Source organism: Vombatus ursinus, unplaced genomic scaffold (assembly GCF_900497805.2).
Source record: "Vombatus ursinus unplaced genomic scaffold, bare-nosed wombat genome assembly UNPS02010788.1, whole genome shotgun sequence".
In the NCBI taxonomy this organism is placed as follows: Eukaryota; Metazoa; Chordata; class Mammalia; order Diprotodontia; family Vombatidae; genus Vombatus; species Vombatus ursinus.
The window spans coordinates 4,683,496-4,703,817 of record NW_020950566.1 but is presented as its reverse complement, the minus strand read 5'-3'; the positions used below and the strand labels follow the sequence as shown (position 1 = coordinate 4,703,817).

The 20,322-nt window shown below is 35.8% G+C and overlaps 1 protein-coding gene across 3 annotated transcripts in view; it reads right to left on the bottom strand.

Moving 5' to 3' along the window:
- Nucleotides 1-20,322, bottom strand: part of PTPRZ1 (protein tyrosine phosphatase, receptor type Z1) — a 239,002-nt gene that overhangs the window by 77,975 nt on the left and 140,705 nt on the right. For all 3 annotated transcript variants that reach the window (XM_027855181.1, XM_027855182.1, XM_027855183.1), the window contains exons 9-10: nucleotides 13,235-13,419; nucleotides 8,561-8,687 (exon numbers count right to left, since the gene is read on the bottom strand). In XM_027855181.1, coding sequence (XP_027710982.1) covers nucleotides 8,561-8,687; nucleotides 13,235-13,419 — 312 coding nt within the window. The remainder of the gene's footprint in view (nucleotides 1-8,560; nucleotides 8,688-13,234; nucleotides 13,420-20,322) is intronic.

The window sequence follows — 20,322 nt, the reverse complement described above, 5'->3', positions numbered from 1 at the left end:
CACAGTGAGAATGAGACCCACTCCAATTATTTCATCTCAAGGAAGGCATACAGGCAGTACCTACACCTGCAATATGGAACAACCAAGCTTAAGGAGATCTAAATATTTCCAATCAGCCTACCAGAATAAATACCCTCTTATTAACAGACACTCAGTCATAGAACTGACAGCATTTATAAGAACATGTGGGCTGGTCCTCCTTTATTTAACTGGAGAAAATGCCATGCTTGCCCAAATCACTGGAAAGCCAACAGGAATGTCTTCACTTCTAAAGATGCCAAGAAACTGGTATGGGATGTTACTGTTTTCTCTCTTTCAGCTGAGAGGAGAAGAGCCATCTTGACAAAGAGGGCGATAACATAGGATTATTTTTCTCTTACTCCAAAGGGTTTGTAATAAGCATCCTCCTCTTGCTTATCCCCACCACACCATCCACCTCTGCCATCATACCCTTCTACCTCTTCACGTTAAATTCCTAATCCTAGGGTAACTGCTGTGAGTTTGAAAAATCTTCAGATCTTTTCCCTTCTTTATTTACCAAGACTCTCTGTTCCTATCCTTTTTTTTTACTAAACTTATTGAGGGTTTCTATTTTTTCATCTATTCCACTCATCTTCCACTTTCTCCCTTATGCTCTTATGTCCTTTTTCTGCCTCTTCAACTTGTCTCCACTTTGGGAGAAAAAAAAAAGACCAAATTCCTTTCGGGTTAACACCTCTTTTAATGATGACATATTTTATGCTAGACTTAAGATTAGAAGCTGTACCTGCACTTTTTTACTTTGAATCCTCAGCACAGTGCATTATACAAAGTAAGCGCTTAATATATGTTGAATTGAATAACTGATATTTTAAGAGGAATACATACGAGTAACTGAATGAAATTAAGCTCCAAAGCATATTTAAGGTTTTCCTGAATAATTTAAACCGCCTAAAGTGAAATGCAAATTCTATCAGACATTCCAGTGATAACTCTAAAATTTTTAACAAAACTTGTCTTGTTTTATGTATTGCAAAGAAAAGTGAACTACTTTAAAACTTTCTACATAGTAAGTAATCTTTAAAAATTAGCAACATTTAAAGAAGATGAGAGGTTTGCAAATACAAGCAAAAAAATTGTTCATCCCATCCAGCCCCCAGAAAACACGTAAGTAGTACATCAATGAAGTAAATGTTTTCAGCTACTCACCTGGTATGTATGCATTTTCCTTGCCCTGAGCTATTTCCGAAGCCATTAAACATTCTCCCTCCCCTGCCCTGGCATTCATGAGAAATGTCTATAGAGCCTTAATTAAATATTTCTTCTTTTGTTAAAATTGGTAATGACACAATTTGGAAGTGAAATTCTTTTCAATGTTATCCTTTTAACTTTTGCAATTCTAACTACCTATATCTTTACAAATTCCAGGGAATCTTAAAATGTGCTATTTTGAAAAGAGTACACAGTCCACTGCCCAGGTAATACTTTCTAAGAAGATTTCCTAAAAGGATGAAGGTTTGCTGGGAAAATTAGGCAGCTGATGATTCTTATCCCAAATAGGCCACAGAAATAAATATTAAACCTCCTTAAATCCAAAATTTGATTCATATTTAAATGGAGTTTTAAAAATTACACTTAAAGTTACATTTTAACACCACTGTTTAACACTGAGTGATGCATTTGTTATATTGTATTAGAAAAAAAAGATTGATTAATCTTACCTCTTTTTCTGATGAATCTGGGGAAAAATAAAATCATGACAACATTCCCTGGCTTCTCAACATGCTTAGGGTGCAGTTTCAAAATAAGTTATTAATCGAAGTTGAAAAAAAAAAAAGAAAAACATGTATTGGAAGAAATCTTTCATGGCAGTATAGAGGGATCATGTACCAAGGATGAGAGTCAATGGATGGCTCATCAAACTAAAACACCTCCTACTTGGAGGGCAAGAACTTGCTCAGGCAACAGTGTGGCTATCTGGACCAAAACAGAAATGGCAGTCACAGGGCTGCTGATTCTGCTGTTTGGTAGATCTGCTCCTATGTCATGGAGAGCAGTGACACATCTGGCTACAGAAATAACATTGTAACATGATTTCCATGGGTATAGAAAAATGTCTGGCAAAATGTTAATTAATGGAAACAGTGCATTCTTACCATCACTTTTTTTTTTAGTTTAAATGTGACTTTATGTTTATATTACCAATTTGCACTGTATCTGAAATACTTTGAAAGTTTTGCTGAGAGGGAAATTTACAATACAGACTATAGAGCTAGATTAGCTAACATTCGTGCCTTGATAAATGTGGCTTTCCTCAGGCAGTCCCTGAAATGTTTGACTTGGATGTTCAATGTCATAAAAAAAGAGTGGGCTACATTTAGGGATTCTGGTTCAATTCTGGGTAACACATACAGATTCACAGCTATCTCACTGTAGTGTACTTTAAATTCAAGCTGGCTTTCAGGCTGGGGGAACTTCATATTGACGAGGATAAATTCCCTTCAAAGGATCTAAAGCAAGTTTTCTTTTACCCAGTCCTGTACTTTACCTCTGAATCTAGGGAAGAGATTAGAATTCAAAGATACATTGGAACCACCTGCCCATTCAGGGATCCTCTATAGTGGACCTTTGGGGGTTAACTCTGGGCTAAAATGAGTTTCAAAATGCCACATCTGACAAGTCTTGGACCCTGAAGCCATAGCACAAGGTATAGGAACCTGATCTGATAACAGACTCTGGTCTGCTAATTCCCCAGAATGTATGAATTAGCACTTATGCTGGTGTATTTTTGGCATTCCTTGGACACTACTGGAATGTTATACAACATAAAAGTCATGCTGGTCTCAGGTTTCCCCCATTTCGAGAAAATAAACTATAACAGCTTCAAAATTATATGTTTCTATAAGACACTGAATAAAAAAACCTTAATTTGTGTATCCTTCAAAATTCAACTTTTGATTTGTATGCTAACTGAAATAAAGCTACTCGTTCATTCTGATTTTGGATTCGACTATTTGTAAAACTGGATTTTCCAAAAAAAAATTCTTTTTCTAACATGTTAGTAACACATCAACATTCCATAACACAAAAAGCAACACTGATGAAGGTTGGCAGGCAAGGCTTATTTAATTGTTTGAAGGTAAGCCAAATTTTACAGTGCAGAAGTTAAAAGCAAATGTTGATCGCAATGTCTTCCAACTGTGATTTTCAATAGCATTCTAAAATAAACACCAACAATACAGGGCAGTACAGTCAAAAAGGACAGATGTGGAGTGATTTAACAAAGACAATCTGTGTATACTTGCAAGCACATGTTAACAGGAACACATGGTGACCAAATACACCCATGCATTTAAATTAAACACACAGAAACAAAGCTCTGAAAATATGTGTTCTCAACAACCTGCTCTGTATATTCAGAAAAGCTCTAGATTACATAATAGTAAATCAGCAAAAAATCTTAGTTATAGTGAAATGAGAATGCTTGTGGTTTTGGGATTCAAATGCATCAGTTCATATAAAACAGTAATGAGAAAAAATACATAATACCTCTTAAAAGATGGTCAACTTTCTTTATATTTTTAAAAAATTTTGTTTCTTGAAATGAAATTATGCATTCATTTTTATAGTAACTTTAAACGTAAAAACAATACTCAATGGACAATGGAATTTATGGTGATACCTTTGCATAAGACAGCAACATGTGATTAAAATGCACAAGCCCCAAATTGGCCAGACTACTCAAAAGTTTATATATGAATTCCTGGAGGGCTGATTACTCCTCTATATATCTTTATTGAAAACAAAAGTTTTTAATGTATATAGATCTAAACTAGGAGGAATAAAACAGACTAAAAATTATTTCTACGCTCAAAAAAAAAAAAACAACAAACACAAACAAGTAAAATACAATACTTCTAAGGCAAAATACTTCCTCAGTAATAACAGTACAATTCTATGGCACTTGTTACAAGATTTCTGACCTAAATCTGGAGATTGACAAAATGGAAGGTTCCCAATAGGAACGGTCTGAGAGGCAGTATGAAGGGTAAAGGAAGATTTTCAAAGGTAGGATTACATTAGTCAGATAATCATAAAATAAATGAATTATTACAGACACTCTCATAAGCACTGCATAATATTCTAGGTTTAAAATATCTTATATATCCTATAGAAATAACGTTGAAGATGAGACAATTTCAAATACTACAGTGCAATGTATAATTAAAACTATTGTAGATGCTAGGGAATGTGATGCATTTCGTGTTGATGAGATCTATATATAATAACAATAGCTAGCATTTATATACTGCTTAAATGTTTGCAAAGTGCTATAACAGCAGAAAGACCCCAATGCTCAGTGAAGAAGGCCTTGCATGAAAGGTTACAGGACAGGAGAGGTAAGGAAAAATCCAATTTAGTTCATAAAATTTGGCTTTTAGCAGGTCCCCACAAAGAATGAAACATCTAAAACACATGCCATTTCTTAAAAGTGAAATCATTACTGGACTAAATGTTTTATAGGAAACAGACACAGACACAAACAGACGCTAGGTGATGTGTCCAAACTACCATTTCAATATGGCGATGTTTGAAACTGTCCAGATCCTTTGAGTAAAGAATGGAGATTAAGTTGCAATATTCATAATCTTGTATGAAACAGTATTGTAGACACAAGCACAGAACTTGCCCAGGAGTCAGGAATCTTGTAGCTTATATGAGCCAATACAAACTCAGTTCAAAAGATCATTCAGAAACCACTCTTCTACAGAAAAGAAATATTTGACCTCGCTGGAGGTTTAAATGTCTAGCATGGTGAACATGATATGTAACAGCATAAACACAATCTCAATTAAAAAAAAAAGTCTTTGAAAAATATATGAATTAAAATTACAGTGGTCTGATAAAACCCATGACATTTAAATTAATTATATAATGGAGCAAATGTGTTCAATTTCACATACTCTAAAAACACACAAGTGGAGAAAGTATTTTACCACATGGTAAACAGTATTCATGTCCTATTGACTTATACAATATCCATAACACTGTCACTGATAGTACTTTTCAGATGGCCTCTTAATCAGAACTTTGGTAAAAAATGGTTAGGAACTACAGCAAATTAACTCGATTTTTTTTAAAAATATCCCTTTGTACTCAAAATAATCTTATATTAGAAAAGAAGGCAATAGGAAGGATAACCATGTTCACATGGTCTCAGTGTTATCATATTAACTATGTTTCTAACAGAGTAGTTAATTTTAAGCAATGCATAAATACAACTTCAATAGAAATTGCTCTAGTACTATGGCAGTAACAAGCCAACAATTTCAGGTGAGAAAGCTAAGCAGTAATTTGGAAGCTTGTGTATTTTAACATATACAATGTCCCAAGAAAAACACACTGTTTACTGAAGGAGTTATTACTGAAATAGCTAGTATGACATTGGAGGAATCGTTAGTGAAAATGCTGTTTGTTTAAAACCAGGCAGTTAGATAATTTGCCATATGTATTTAGGAAAGACAGAGCATCTAATTTTTCCTTGACATGAATAGAACTGAAATCTGACTCATATAGTTTTCGATTTTCATCTAATTGAAAAAATACCAACTCCAATTTCAGTGGGAGTTTCATCCTTGACACATTCTTTATAAAGATGACCAAAGAATAGGTAAGATTTGAATTCCATTAGTTTAATGCTATTTTAAGCAAATGGAATAATCTAATTTACCTGTGTAAACCAACAAATTATGCTTGCCAGCTTTGCTTTTCTTAAATAACAAACAGCAAGGAAACGTCATTGAATGTGCTTTAAGACCAATTTTGCAAAAATTTTCATTCAGCAACCCCATGCAAAGAAAAAGCAATAACATGCAAAGAAAATACAATCAGGAGCAAATTTTGAAATGAAATTTGCTCTTGGTTGGAAGAATTCAGTTAGCAAAATTTTAAGATGCTAAAATATACTGCTAAATCAACCAGGGGAATACACTCAGTTGCTTTGAAATAAAAAATTCAAAATCTGTCACATGATCTTAAAATCATGTATTTACTTACTACAAGATATTTTTAGGGCTAAGAAAAGAAAATTAAAATGAGAATGCCTTTTAATAACATTCAATTAAAATCTTCACTTACATAACAACTCCCATTTGAAGACCATTCCATACCTTATAAACATGAATTATTGCCATCATTTCAAAAATGGAGAAATATGATATTATAAATTAATGTAATTTGCTTGATTTTTCATAGCAGTCAGTGACAGAATCAGAAATTAATTCCATGCTCCTCAGGAATAATTTTCTGTTGATTTTAATGCTAGATAACATATTAGGACTCAAAAAAGCAATCTGTTGTCCCTTCCCACTTCCATCCTATTAATTTTTAAGAAGATTCTATTTTATTTCATAATCAAATGGACTACAATCCTTATTTTTTTAACTATGTCACAATGTATGATGACCCCATACGAAAATATGCATTGGTACTATACTGGTCTGAAATCAACAATCAGGGACCATTTAAAGGAAATTTCTTTATTAGGCATCTTACTGTGATGCTATTTTAAAGAATAATCATATATTTGTTTAAGAATGCCTTTCCGAGAATTGCCTTAATAAATAATGACTAAGGGTGGGCCCCCATTTGGAATCTCAAAGTGTGTAATTCACACATACTCGTGAAATGCAAGTGTGTTATATCTTATTAATAGGCAATAATGACTCTCATAAACTTAAGAGAGCTTGGTTAAACAATGAAAAGCTTGCGGTGATAACTGATATGTAAACATGACCCTAATTAACTAATTTGCTAACAGTTGCAGCCTACTTATTAATATATTAACTACAAGTTTGGGGATGCCATAACAGAAAAATTTCAATGAAGTATAATTTTAAAATGAATTAATCACAGCAAATGCCATTTCCTATCTGCCTGGGCCAATGGTCTCCAAACTTTTTTTTTGATAATACAACCTTATTAGTAAAAAAAAAATTTTGAGTATATAATCTAAAATATCCATACTCGCTTATAAATTACATCTGTATATTACTGTATTAATAATTACATCCATTATAAAACTCAAAATAGAAATAAAAAGATGAGATAAATATAAAATTATATTTGATCCTAATATTAATAGAGAGCCACTGGAGTTTAGTGAATATGGGCATATCACTGATATAACTGAAAATCACCTTATAAATTACACTGAGGACAGATTGGAATTCTGACAGATTGGAGGCAGGAAGACTCATTAAGAGATTACTGTAATAATCCAGGCAAGAGGTGATGAGGGCCTGAACATTGGTGGTGGTTATGTGAGGAAAGGGAGAAAGAGAATAAATAATTATTAAGCATCTACCATGTGCCAGGCAGGCACTGTGCTAAGCACTTTATAAATGTTATCTCATTTGAAGTGAATGAGAAGGGATTGATGCCAGAGAGGTTGAAGAGGTAGAAAAAACAATATTTGGCAACTGATTAGATATTGGATGAGTGAGAGTGAGGAGCTAGGAATGACATTAAGCTTTCAAATGTGGATTACTGGCAGGATGGTAGTGTCCACAATAGAAATAGAGAAATTTGGAAAAAGGGTAGGTTTGAGGAGGAAGACCTGTGATGTAGATCACAATCTTGACATCCTAAGTTGAGAGCTGAAAGTGTCCTTAAAGGACTTTTAGTCAAAATTCCCCTCTCCCCATTTTACCAATGAGGACACTGAAGCTGAGAGGTTAAATGATTTCAAGATGACAAAAGCAGTAACTCATCCATGCCTGACAAACAAACAAAAAAGGATAACGGTGGAAGAATTTTGCCTTCATAGTTATTATGGGTCAAGATTGTGTTATCTATGTCCTGAAAATGTCATCACAGGAGGTGAGGGATAATGGAGTGGTTTAGCTATGCTGGAGACAATCTCACAACTGATTATCATGGGGAGGGATGACTGGCTCATCATACACCCCCTAGGATGATTCCACGGCCCTTCTGTAATACATAATGTCCACTTTGGAGACTATTGGCTTAGGCAATGGTAACAAACCTCAGAGATCTCACACTTTTTAACCTGAGTTTAAGTATATAATCATCCATTATTCACTAGCAGAGTTTTTTTATTTATATCTTTCAATAATTCAGTCTTGACTTTCTATCCTCCCCAAGTGTAAACTGCTCAAATTTCCTTCTCTGGGTGAGTCTCCTCCTAGATTTCCTTCTCTGTCTCAGAGAAGCTCTTGTTGGGTAAGGCTCCTTACCTCCCTGATTCTCATAGATCAGGTAAAGCAGGAAGGAGTGAGCAGAGAACACGGGAGGGGAGGGTGTTCCAAGGGAAGGCAGATCCTCATTCACTGGTAGCACTTTTGAAAAGTTCTGTGGCTAGATGCTCCCAGAATGTAAAACGAGAGGCCACCAGATAAGCAGGAGCAATAACCCCAGGGAACAAAAATGTCAGTTACACATAGACAGTTTTAAAATGGTGGAAGGGCTGCACTTTTGACATACTTGTAACCCAACTGTGTTAAGGGACAACATGCTTCTTTTCAGTTAAAATGACAACTGTTCTCAAGGTAGCACTTACCTGTATCATCTGAAGGCATGTCAATAACCAGTTGGTCACTGTACTTTCCATATAAACCATTAGTGCATACAGCTACAATCTGAAGAACATAACTTGTATTGGGCAGCAAATTATTTAGAATAGCACCCTAAAAAAGAAATGTTGTTGATTACATCAGTGTCTCATTTTAACTCAGTTTCTGGACATACTAAACAGCTATACTTAAAATTTTTAACCTGTTAATAATAATAATAGCTAGCCTTTATATAGCACTTTAAGGTTTGTAAAGATTTAGACATATGTTAACTCATTTGATCTGAACAGCAACCCTGTGAGGTAGGTGCTATCATCATCCTCATTTTACAGATGAAGAAAACAAGGCTGAGAAATGTTTAGTGACTCCTTACACACTTGCATTTTCTGAATCTAGGAAATTACAGAAAAGATTATAAAAGACAGACTGTGAAATCTGCTAATAGCAAAGGCACCTGACTATAAGAGTATATAACAGTTAATGGGGGAAGGAATTCGATTTACTGTGGAGTAACAGCCATGTTCAGTTTTCTGGACAAGTTGCTCATTCTGAATTGATATTGCGTCATCCTCTCGATTCTAGGATGCAAATATAATTTTTTTCTTGTCCCACTACATTCTATCTTTGTCAGAACATATATGAAGTATAGTGTTCAACTCTCAGGGGAGATATTTATAAGCTAGATACTCATCTAGAAGTGGGTGATCAAAGATTATAAAGGGTGTCAAGATCATGCTATGAGAATAGGTTGAAGGAGGGGACATTTGACCTGCAGAAGAAAAGATGTGGGGAAACATAATAGTTGTTATTAAATATATGAAGGACTGTCATGGGAAAGGATTAGATTTGTTTTGTTTGGCTCCAGAGAGAAGGACAAGAGGTGGTAGTGAAGAGTCAGATTTGGGCTCCAAATAAGTAACATTTTCCTAACAATTAGAGCAGGCCCAAAAGTGGAATGGACTGCCATAAGAGGGTAGTGGTGGATCAATGGTGGTCTATAAGCACAGGCCAGATGACCTCTTGTCAGGGATGATGGGTAATATATTCCTAGGAAGCAATGTATTGGATTAGACGGCCTTCCAACTTTGAGATTTTATGATTCTAGCCTAGATCCAGAACTTGATTTAATTTTATTTTGTCCACAGGACAATTCCAAAGTGTGACATGAACCCTATTTCAACTATTACTGTTTTCATTATACCTTCTGAAAATAGGTGTTCACCTTTTAATCAGCCAGAATGGGCAGAATTGAAAAATATCAAATTGCCTGTCAGCATCTGGCTCAAGAAGAGTACAGACTGTGGCATAACACAGTAACAATTGGGTTCTGGGAAACTGGCATCAGCTAATAATTCAGTATTATCCAACCTGAAAATCAGCCCCAGGTACAGAGGTCACATAAGTAAACAGATAGTGTAGGACTCCATTAGATGGAGCAGGGCAAGGGTGAGGCAATAATTATACAGAATGAATATAGATTAAAGTGATTCTTTTCAATCCTTTTAGGAGGTTAAAATTTATTTTTATATTGAATAAAGAAGCTATTACTTGTTTTACGTCATAGAGAACCATTTTATAAATTATTTTATTTTGTTCATTGTTTTTAAATGATGTGTAGATGTTGTTTATAGGTATATAAATACACTTATTTTAAACTCATGTTATTACGTGTCACTATTATCAAGTGTATATGATCAGAAAATTCTGAAATGAATCACTGTATAAGAATGATACCTGTTAAGTTGGGATACTTTAAACATTATTTGAATAAAAGCAAAGTATCCCTATTGCTGTGAAACTATAACATGACTTTAAAAGTCTTTGTTGGGAAAATGTGAAGAGACCACATGATCTACTTCATTAAAGTGTGCTTCCATCACTAGACTTTCTCTCTTTGTTTTTGAGTCAATGCTGTGTTTTATATAAACAAATATACATATATGTATGTGTGTGTGTATATATATATATATGTCTATGATTGTGTGTATGTCTCCCTCTCCTTCTCCTTTCCATGCTATTTCCCCCCTTTAATTAGCCATAATAGATAAGTAAAGTATATTTTAAAATATAGTAGTCAATTGAATAGTCTTATCCTTGTTCTTAAATTTAAAGGTAGAGAAATGTTACATTTTGCATTTTCTTCTTAAAAGAAGATAACATAAACTTTTCACTTTGTATATGTGGCCTTCGATTATTTTTTTTTCCTCTGGGTCAACTGCTCTCGATAGACAAGGATTTCTGCCCCTACAAAAGACAATACTTGGCCAAGTATCATCTAGTACTTCTCATAATTTACTTATATGTATATAAGCACATTCCTGTATATAAGCTATGACGTATAATATTACATGATATTTGTTTGATTAATATGCCATTATATCTATATTCAACTGTCTTTTTTTTCCCAAGATGCATTCAAATCCAGCTGGGGAAAAAAATCTACTTCACTCTTTTTCTTCCTTAGGACATAAACTAGAAAAATAAGCATTCAAAATTCAGACAATTATTATCTGGACATTAACAGAATATGTGCAGTACTTTTGCTAAGGATCATTTGATACCTAATGTGGCACAATTGGCCAGTAACATAAAATACAGGACTATTATACTCATCATAGCTTTGGGAAATTGAATACTATCTGTGACTACATTAACATGGGTAAAGTGCCCACTGTGGAAACTTCTCTACCAACATGGACTACAATCCATCTCTAACTTAATAGATAAGGAGATAATTCTTAGGGAGTTACCGGATGCAAAATAATAATAGCTAACAATAGCTAACATGTCTAGGGTCACACAGCTGGTAAATGTATGAGTGAACTCAGATCTTCCTGGCTCCAGGCTATCACTTAGATGTCTCAAGAGGTTAAGTTACTTGTTCAGGATACCACAGCTAGAATGTGTCAGATTTATAGCAGCTTTTTTTTTTTTAGTGGCAAAGGACTGAAACTAAGGGGGTACCAAGTAGAAAATGAGGAAAGACGTTTTGGAATGTGAATGTAATAGAATGCTATTAGGTCTTATAAAATGATGAAAGGGATAGTTGCAGAGAAATTTGGGAAGACTTATTTGAACTGATGCAGAGTGAAGTGAGCAGGACCAAAAGAACAATTTATATAGTAATAGCAACATTATAAAGACAAAATCTTTGAAAGGCTTAACTCTGATCAAGGTAATGACCAACCACAATTCCAGAGGACTGAGGATGAAGAATAACGTACACCTAACAGAGAGGTGGGGATGGATTCAAGGTGCAGAACGAGACATACAACTTTTGGACGTGACCAATGTGGGAATTTGTTTCACTTGGCTATGCATATTTGTCACAACAGGTTTGTTTTCCATTTCTTTCCCCCAAAAGGGAGGATATAGGAGAGAGAAAAAATAAATTCATGTTAATTAAAAAATAGCTTATAAAAATGAAATAGTTAAAATCAATGATCTTTAAGGTTAAAAAAAGGTAGTATTTTTACTGAGTTCTTTTTGACTCCAAGTCCAGCATTCTATCGACTACACAATTTTTTTTCTGACAAATTGAAGTATACATACTAAATAGTACCTGCTTCTTGATATAATATGAAAAGTAAAACCAAAACAAATCCTACCAATCAGATTATGTAGATGTTTAGATTACATTATGCCAAACACCAAAATGGTTAACCATTCAGGTCTTTGGAACTTTTTATACAACTCTATATATTTTTGTATAACTCATTACACAAACTTTTTATATAACTCCATAACGTAGACATAACTACTATGTGTGCCAGACGGTAGACTAACAAGTTAGCTTCCCTTAGAGAAAAGGAAAAGGGCAAGCTCGCTGGGGATTTTTTCAAATGAACCATGGGGGCAGCTAGGTGACGCAGCACATAGAGTACCGGGCCCTGGGTTCAGGAGGACCTGAGTTCAAAACTGGCCTCAGACACATAACACTTATTAGCTGTGTGACCTTGGGCAAGTCACTTAACCCCACTGCCTAGACAAAACAAACAAACAAACAAAAAATCAAATGAACCATGACTGAACTCAGAGGGAAATAGGGTAGTGTAGTGAAGAGCACTAGATCTCGCATCAAAGGACTTAGGTTTGAATCCTGATGACCTTAGCAAGTCACTTACCATCCCTTCATCAGAAAAATGAAAAATTTGGACCATATAATTTCTAAAGTCCCTTCCAGCTCTAAATCTATGACGATAGATTATAATGCAGTCACAGAGCACAGAGAGCATACTTTCCCAATCATGAACTATTGCTCAAAGTGAACACTAAGTAGAAAATTTGGGTGGTCAATTAAGCAGAAGGATTTTTTTGAAAGGATGAGAGTGATTTTTGTTTCATGGAGGATTTTCCATTTCACTCAGACATGAATTATCATGAATTATCTGGAAAATTAACATTCCAGTTAACATTCTTGCCTAAATCACACAGATAGTCTATTTTGCTTTCCATCGCAAAGATCTGTTTTCACTGTGCATTATAACATGACATAGCACTGGCTTTTGCAAAGTGACAGCTTCAGATAGACTTTTGAATAACCAAGCTATTTTATGGGAATATAATATCTTGTGTAAAGTATAAAATTTGAAAAGAAAGCCCTTGGAAGCCACAATATCACAAGCATATTAACGCATAAAAATAAATGAGTTTACAGTTACCAAGTCCTGATACCCATCTGTCAGAAATTCATGCTTAGTCTGGTCTTCTCCCTCTAACTGCTGATAGAGGACTGCAAATTTTTCAATCATAGTATCATAAACCACTCGTGGTCTTTCCCACGTGACAAGGAGGCTGGTAAAGTTCTCTGGATCAGCTTGGATATTTTCTGGTTCGGAGCTGCAAACTTCAGAAAGAAAATAATAACATGTTTAATAATCACAGAGTTACCAAGTTCCACTCCTTTAAGAAGTTAAAGTATATTTTACCAAAGATTATACAATATTTTTACTTCTTCTGATGACTCCAGTGGATATGACCTATTTTTACGCATTTTCAAACACAGTAAAAAGATTATGAAAGAGAATAATGACTTTTTTTATTTCAATCTCAGCTACAAAAATTTTATTAGATGATTTTTAGTCACATCTGAAAGAGAATTTTAAAATTAGGCATTACATACACAAAGAGGAAAAATAGCAAGTTGCATATTTATCAAAGAAACAAATTGGAGAATATGACCTACATCTCACAAAAGAAATACTGTATCGTCTCTCCTCCTTTTGGAAATCTCTTGCCCCTTCCTAGAAAACATGTGTACATATCCACCTCTCTCTGATTCTATGACTTCATTTCTCCTATGATCTATACCCCTTCTCTCCTCTGGTTCTCATTCACTAATACTCCATTCTGGTCCCCAGCTCTCCTTGCTCTGAACATAGAGGCTTGATGGATCATGAATACTAGAGTACACTGAAATGACTATAACACACTCAGTGTGCTCTTTGGTGAACACAGCCAGAAACAGTTTCACAAACCTCTTTTTCAGAGGGAACCTAGAGCTTGAACATTTGTGACCTGCCTGAATCATCTCTGAGCTTCTAGTGATACTGGAGGCACCTCAGAGATTCACAGGTTAAGACCAGGGAAAAGATAGATGAGATATTCTCTAGAATCGATACTGCTTCAGGTTTAAGTATTCTGAATGTATGGCAGTCTTAGGTAAATTCCCATGGGGTGTCTCTGTGTCTGGTTTGCTTGGATAGGTCTTGGTCCTGGGGAATTCTAATTAAGTCTAAATTCTTATTACCTCACACCAGAATTCTGGGGGAGGACCAAGAATCTGAACTGTTTCACTAGAAAGTCCTTTGGCTCTTGTGATGCAGTAGCACAGGCCTGTAAACCCTGCTACCAGAAGCCTGAGCTAATGGATCATGTGAGCTTAGGAGTTTTGAGCTGCAATAAGGCTAAAGCTCAAGGCGTGTCCATAATAAGTCCAGAACCAATAGGACGAACCATGTGAATCAGAGGTCACCAGGTTGTCTAAGGAGGAAAGAAATGGGCCAGGATGGAAATGGAACATATCAAAACTTCTGTGACGATCAGTAGTGATTGTGTTCCATGTTGGCTGTGGCATTTTCAGCCTGGCTAGGGTTCGGGGGTGGTGTATGGGGAAGAGAGAGAAGCAAGAGCAAAGAGAAGTAGAGAAAGAGATATTCAGAGAGAAAGAGAGAGAGCAATAAGAGACAGAGAGACAGAGATTGAGAGACTGGGAGAGAGACAGAGAGAAACGGAGTCAGAAGCAAAGTAACCATATTAGTCAAAGAACTCTGTCTACTTCTAAAAACCCTGAGATTATGCATACAGTACAGATATTATAATTTTAAAGTTAGAAACAGTGGGGTTCCAAATAGTCCAAAGAGATTTTATATGTAAGGAAACTAGAGAGATTAAGTGGTTTGTAAGAAAAACAAACCACAAAAAACAACCAAGGAAAGAGCCAAAGGTCTTGAATGGAGCTAGACAGGTGATACAAGCTGGCCAAACTGGGCTTTTTACCAAGAATAGAAGGCCGGTAGGACACAAACAGAATTACTGATGACTCTAAAGGTAAAGTCTTAAGACAGGGGAATTCTACTGATTCATCTGCTTATCTTATCTGATCTACTCATGTTTTGAGTATTCAGATGGTTGGGATCTGTCTACCTAAGACTTGTAAAGAGTTCTAATCTCTTCAGCCCCCGAAGGATAAACAGCTACTATCCCTAACTTCCTGATTACTCATACTTAGCCAGCATTTCTGGGCAGTCTGGTTGCCTGTGGATTTTGCTTACTTTGCTCCATATCTCTCAGAAGTAGAATCAACACTGAGACTCAGGGGGCAGGGAAGGAGTCAGGGCACATGCATCTTTAATACTCTTCCTTCATTAGATTCATGTGTATACTATCAGCAAATCTTAGAATCAGATCAATTGCATGTGATGCTCTATGCCTTGAAATCTAAGACCAGAAAGGTAGGCTTCAATGATGTGACTCAATGATATGAATCCTGGATGGGTCTTATGATTTTGGTCAAGCTGCAGGGGTGCTTGAAGCCTTTGACATTTAACAAAAAAAAAAAAAAACCACCAGATATCTGATTGTGATAAATCTATATCACAAATTAAGAAAAGCTGATACTTCTTTCACTTTTGAGACATTTCTACTCCTTAGGGCCAAGTCTGTATCAGAGGTCAGAAGACCTCAACAGTCAGGAGATTCTGTTATTAATATCTTTCAAGGCTTAGGTCAAATGCTCCCTCTTCACTGAAGCCTTCCCTCATCATACCAGCCAGCTCTCTTTTATTTGCACCACCCTGATGGAACTTATTTCATGCTGTCTTGTAGTTACTTAAAATAATAATAGCAAAAATTCACATTCATAAGTGATCTAAGGTTTGCAAATCACATTCACAACAGCAAACCCATAAGACAGGCACTGCAAGTATTAGAACTACCATTTTACGAAGGAGGAAACTGAGTCTCAACATCATGTTTTGGCCCTTGACTTCCTCTGTAACCTTGGGCAAGTCACATTATCCAGGAATCTCAGAGAGGACCCTAATTGTAAAATAGGAATGATCTGTGTATCAAATACCTTACAGAGTTATTGTAGAGATTAAAAGGAAGAATATAGGTAGCATCACCTATTTAAGTATTTAAAAAACCTACTGAAGCAACATGATGTAGTAGGGAGAACGTTAGACCAGAAATCAGGAGACTTCGGTTGGAATTCTGGGTCTGTAAATGTGTAACATATGCTAAGTTTCCTTATATTTCTGAGAAAAGTGATTAATAACCAATGATTTGGGGAGATCCAAAGTCGTCTTCTACAGGAATTAACTTTCTCCTCAATCATGGTCAAACCCCACCCAACCTTACAAAAAATTTAATCTAAGGTTGGGAAGCCCATTGCTCTCTACTCAGATTTGGGAGGGGAGGAGGATAAATTCTCTGAATAGATTACCCAAGACTGAACAATTTAGAAGTAAATGACATAATCAAAGTTCATTAGAATGGGTTCAGCCCCTTATTGTAACAGTCATTCTCTTATTAATTGTTAACTGATCAGAGTTGATTGCTACTCTCAGGAACACCTACTATTCCAAGGTCATATAAGCCATAATGTGGTCTTTGGCATTCAAGAGTGCCACTGACCTCTTTTATTAATAAAATGGGGAATTATTAATAAAATGATTAATTACCCAAAATTATGTCTCAAACTTTTCAAACATCCCATTTCTTGACCTCAGTTTACTGATTTGTAAAATGAGGGGGTTGGACTAGTCAAGGTCTGAGATACTTTTAAAGCTCAAAATTCTAATTTCTTGCACAGCAGATAGCGCACCAGCCCTGGAGTCAGAAGGACCTGAGTTCAAATCCAGGCTCAGACACATAATACTCACTAGCTGTGTGGCTCTGCGCAAGTCACTTAACCCCAACTGCCTCACCAAAAAAAAAAAAAAAATTTCTAATTTCTATGACTTTTTAAAAAATTAATTTGGTTTCATAGACAAACTGGACTAAGCAAGTGATTTCAAACCTAAAATCACTCAGAATAACTGTTTACTTTATTGCTGATCGGGAAGGATAATAAGCTACAAAAAGTGTTCAAGGATTCTTTAAAATTAAAAAATATTAGAAATTCACCAAAAAAACAAACAAACAAGCAAACAACTAGGTAATGTAGTACGCAAAAAAGAGCTTTGTGTAATATATCCCTTAAATGTACAAATTTGTAATTTTGTGGAGCTAGATGGAGAATAAGGCAATATACAAGGAAACCACTGTCTCCGGATCACTGTAATTGCTTAGATGATTAGTTCTGTTAGAGTATGGTGCTAAAGCAGTGGGTTTGCTTCAAAAGAGTATTTGTTTTTTGCAAAAGAAGGAAAAAGAACAAGATGTTATCCCCCTGGACCACCTTTTAAAGTCATGCATGATTTTGACCAACTCTCTCTCCCAAATCACCAACCACAGAAGGAACTGGGTGAGTGAAACTGAACAGTTTGGAAAAATCTACAGGCATGACTGGGAGCAAGTCAAACAGAAGAGCTGACTGATAAATGGGTGTGCACAATCACCTGAGAAAAGGAAAGACATTTACTTGTACTGACTTTGCAATTAGCAGAATGAACACGGGAGGGCGCTCCAGACTAAAGATTTGCTTTGTACAGCCAGCTCTCGGTCTCTTAAACATTTTCCCAGCGGTTGTTTAATGAGACTGTCAAAAAATAAGATGCAACCCAGAACAAATATGCTACAGATATGGATGATATACAAATGAGGTACAAGTGTAGAAGATTCAAAAAAAATTCTTTCTCTTGAGGATTTTGTGTCTTTTTTAATCCAATACCAAAACCAAGGCCTTTATTTTGGAGAGGAAAGGGTGACTTTTTGTGTGATCCTGTATGACAATTCTTCTATTATCATGAAAACTTCAGCAAGTTAACATATTAAGACTTCGGTTTAAGGCACATTAAATTGTACATTAATTCAACTAATTTAAAAACAGACCTGCGTATTGGAAAAGAGCACTGGGTTTAAGTCTCACATCTGATCATAGTTATTTCAACTTTAAAAATAAGTTATATTAGATGGTTTCTGAGGTCCCTTCCAACTCTGGGCCTTCCAACTCATAGACCACAAATCTATGAACTTAAGTTTAAATACTGGCTCTATTCTAAGGTCATCTGTGAGAAGTTGGGCAAATCTCTTCAAGATTCTGGACCTCTGGATAGCTAGAAAATGAAGCAGATTCTATTGCGATTCATAACTGGGATCTTGTTATTTCAAAATATTTTGATAATTTCAATATAATTGGTTTCCTTTGTAATTCTAAGTATTTTATCTTATGTATTTAAAGATACTATTCTGAGAAGGGGTCTAGGGCTCTACAGACTTCACCAGACTACCAAGGAGGTCTATGACACACACAAAAAAAGGTTAAGATTGAATGATCTCTAAGACAGACCCCCTCCAACTTTAAATCTTGGAATATTGCTACTGAAGTCCAGCAGGTGGCACAAAGAAATCAACAACCAACCACTAAAGACTTCATGGGCGAAAAAAAGATGCCTCAGTCTTGTTCCTAATAAATTCCCAATTCCAGATGGCAGTATTATACTGGGTTACCCATTTTGTTTTACTGTTGTTCCATCATCTGTTATGTTCAACACTTTGTGTCCCCTTTGGGGTTTTCTTAGCAAAGACACTGGAGTGGTCTGCCATTTCCTTCTCTGGCTTATTTCACAGATGGTGAAACTGAGGCAACAAACAGGGTTAGGGTCACACAGTAAGTGTCTGAGGTCAAATCTGTACTCAGAAGATAAAGTCTTTTTAATTCCAAACCCAGTGCTCTATTCACTGCTCTACCTAAGTACCCCCACCCATTCTGTAGGTTGGGCCATATCTTGAGGTTTAAAATAATAAAGAAAGTATGGTGGTGATAAGATCAATATACACACACACACCACTTACAGGCTTATCTGCAAAATGGTATTAACAAAAAACAGAATTTCCTTTAGAAAAGGAAGTTGAAGCATGGAATCAGAAGACCCAGGACCATAGGATTTAGAGATGATACAATCCAACCTTCTCATTTTACAGATGAGTAGTTGGAGGCCTATCAAAGTAAAGTGACTTGTCCCAAGTTCTACAGGCTTTGATACTGGGTTTTCTGACTCTACATCCAGTGTTCCCGGTAGGACAACATGCTATCTCTACTTATATAACATTAAGCAAGTAAACATTTCAGACCTTCAGTTTCTCCTTCTGTAGAAGAACAGAATTAGACTAAACAATCTCTATGGTTCCTTCGAGCCTAAAATTCTATATGATTCTATATGAAAGTCAATTTCTCTTTTTTGCATAATTTTCCTTCTTTTTGCATAATTTTCCTTCCTTCCTCATTACCTTCCTAAGCTCTTCAAGGGCAGGGACTATGTTGGTTTTTTTTTCCCCTTTTGTATCTCTCCCTTCTCAGTACCTTGGACACAGTAGGCACTTAATAAATATTTGCTGAATTGAATCTGTTCTTGTCTTCAGGGTATCTTCACTGTTGGAGAGGAAATGCTCGTGAAGATAAAGGTCGGGAAGGGAGACCCTAGCTACTGCATACCAACAGCTATGCCTTGGGCTATTATCACGTTAGGGTCTCTGATAAATCTCACAGGCTCTTGATATTTAATGCATAAGCAACCAGGAAGTCTAGTCCTCGATGTCCACATGAAAGGTCTATAAATATTTTTATAATCCTATTATGACAGCTTCTCTCCACGCAGATGAATTCCAAAAAAGTCTAAAGAGGCTACTTTTTATGCCGAGGAGCTGCCTTTAGCATTACCTGCACATCTCCTCAAACAGTGAAAGTTATACATGCTTTTAGCTAACACAAAGAGCTATGATTTAAGGGAATTTGTTCTTGCTACCACCTATAAATAGTGAATTTGGAGCACTCAAGTATGTCCTTGTCACACAGAATTTCCAGTTCAAAATACATTCACTAAATGCCCACTACCTTCAAGGCTTTCTAGTTGACACTAGGAAATACAAAGATAAATAGGACAATTTCTGCAATCAAGGAGGCTACAATCTAGTGGAAACAACAGAGTGCACTGGTAGAGTGAGTGCAGTGACTCACACCCATCATGCCTCTTTGTCCTTATCACAACTCTGTGGGCTGGCTGGCTATTTCCAGTGTTATTACACACATTTCACAGATGAGGAAAAGGAAACTGAAGTTGAATGGCTTCTCCAACCTTACAGTTAG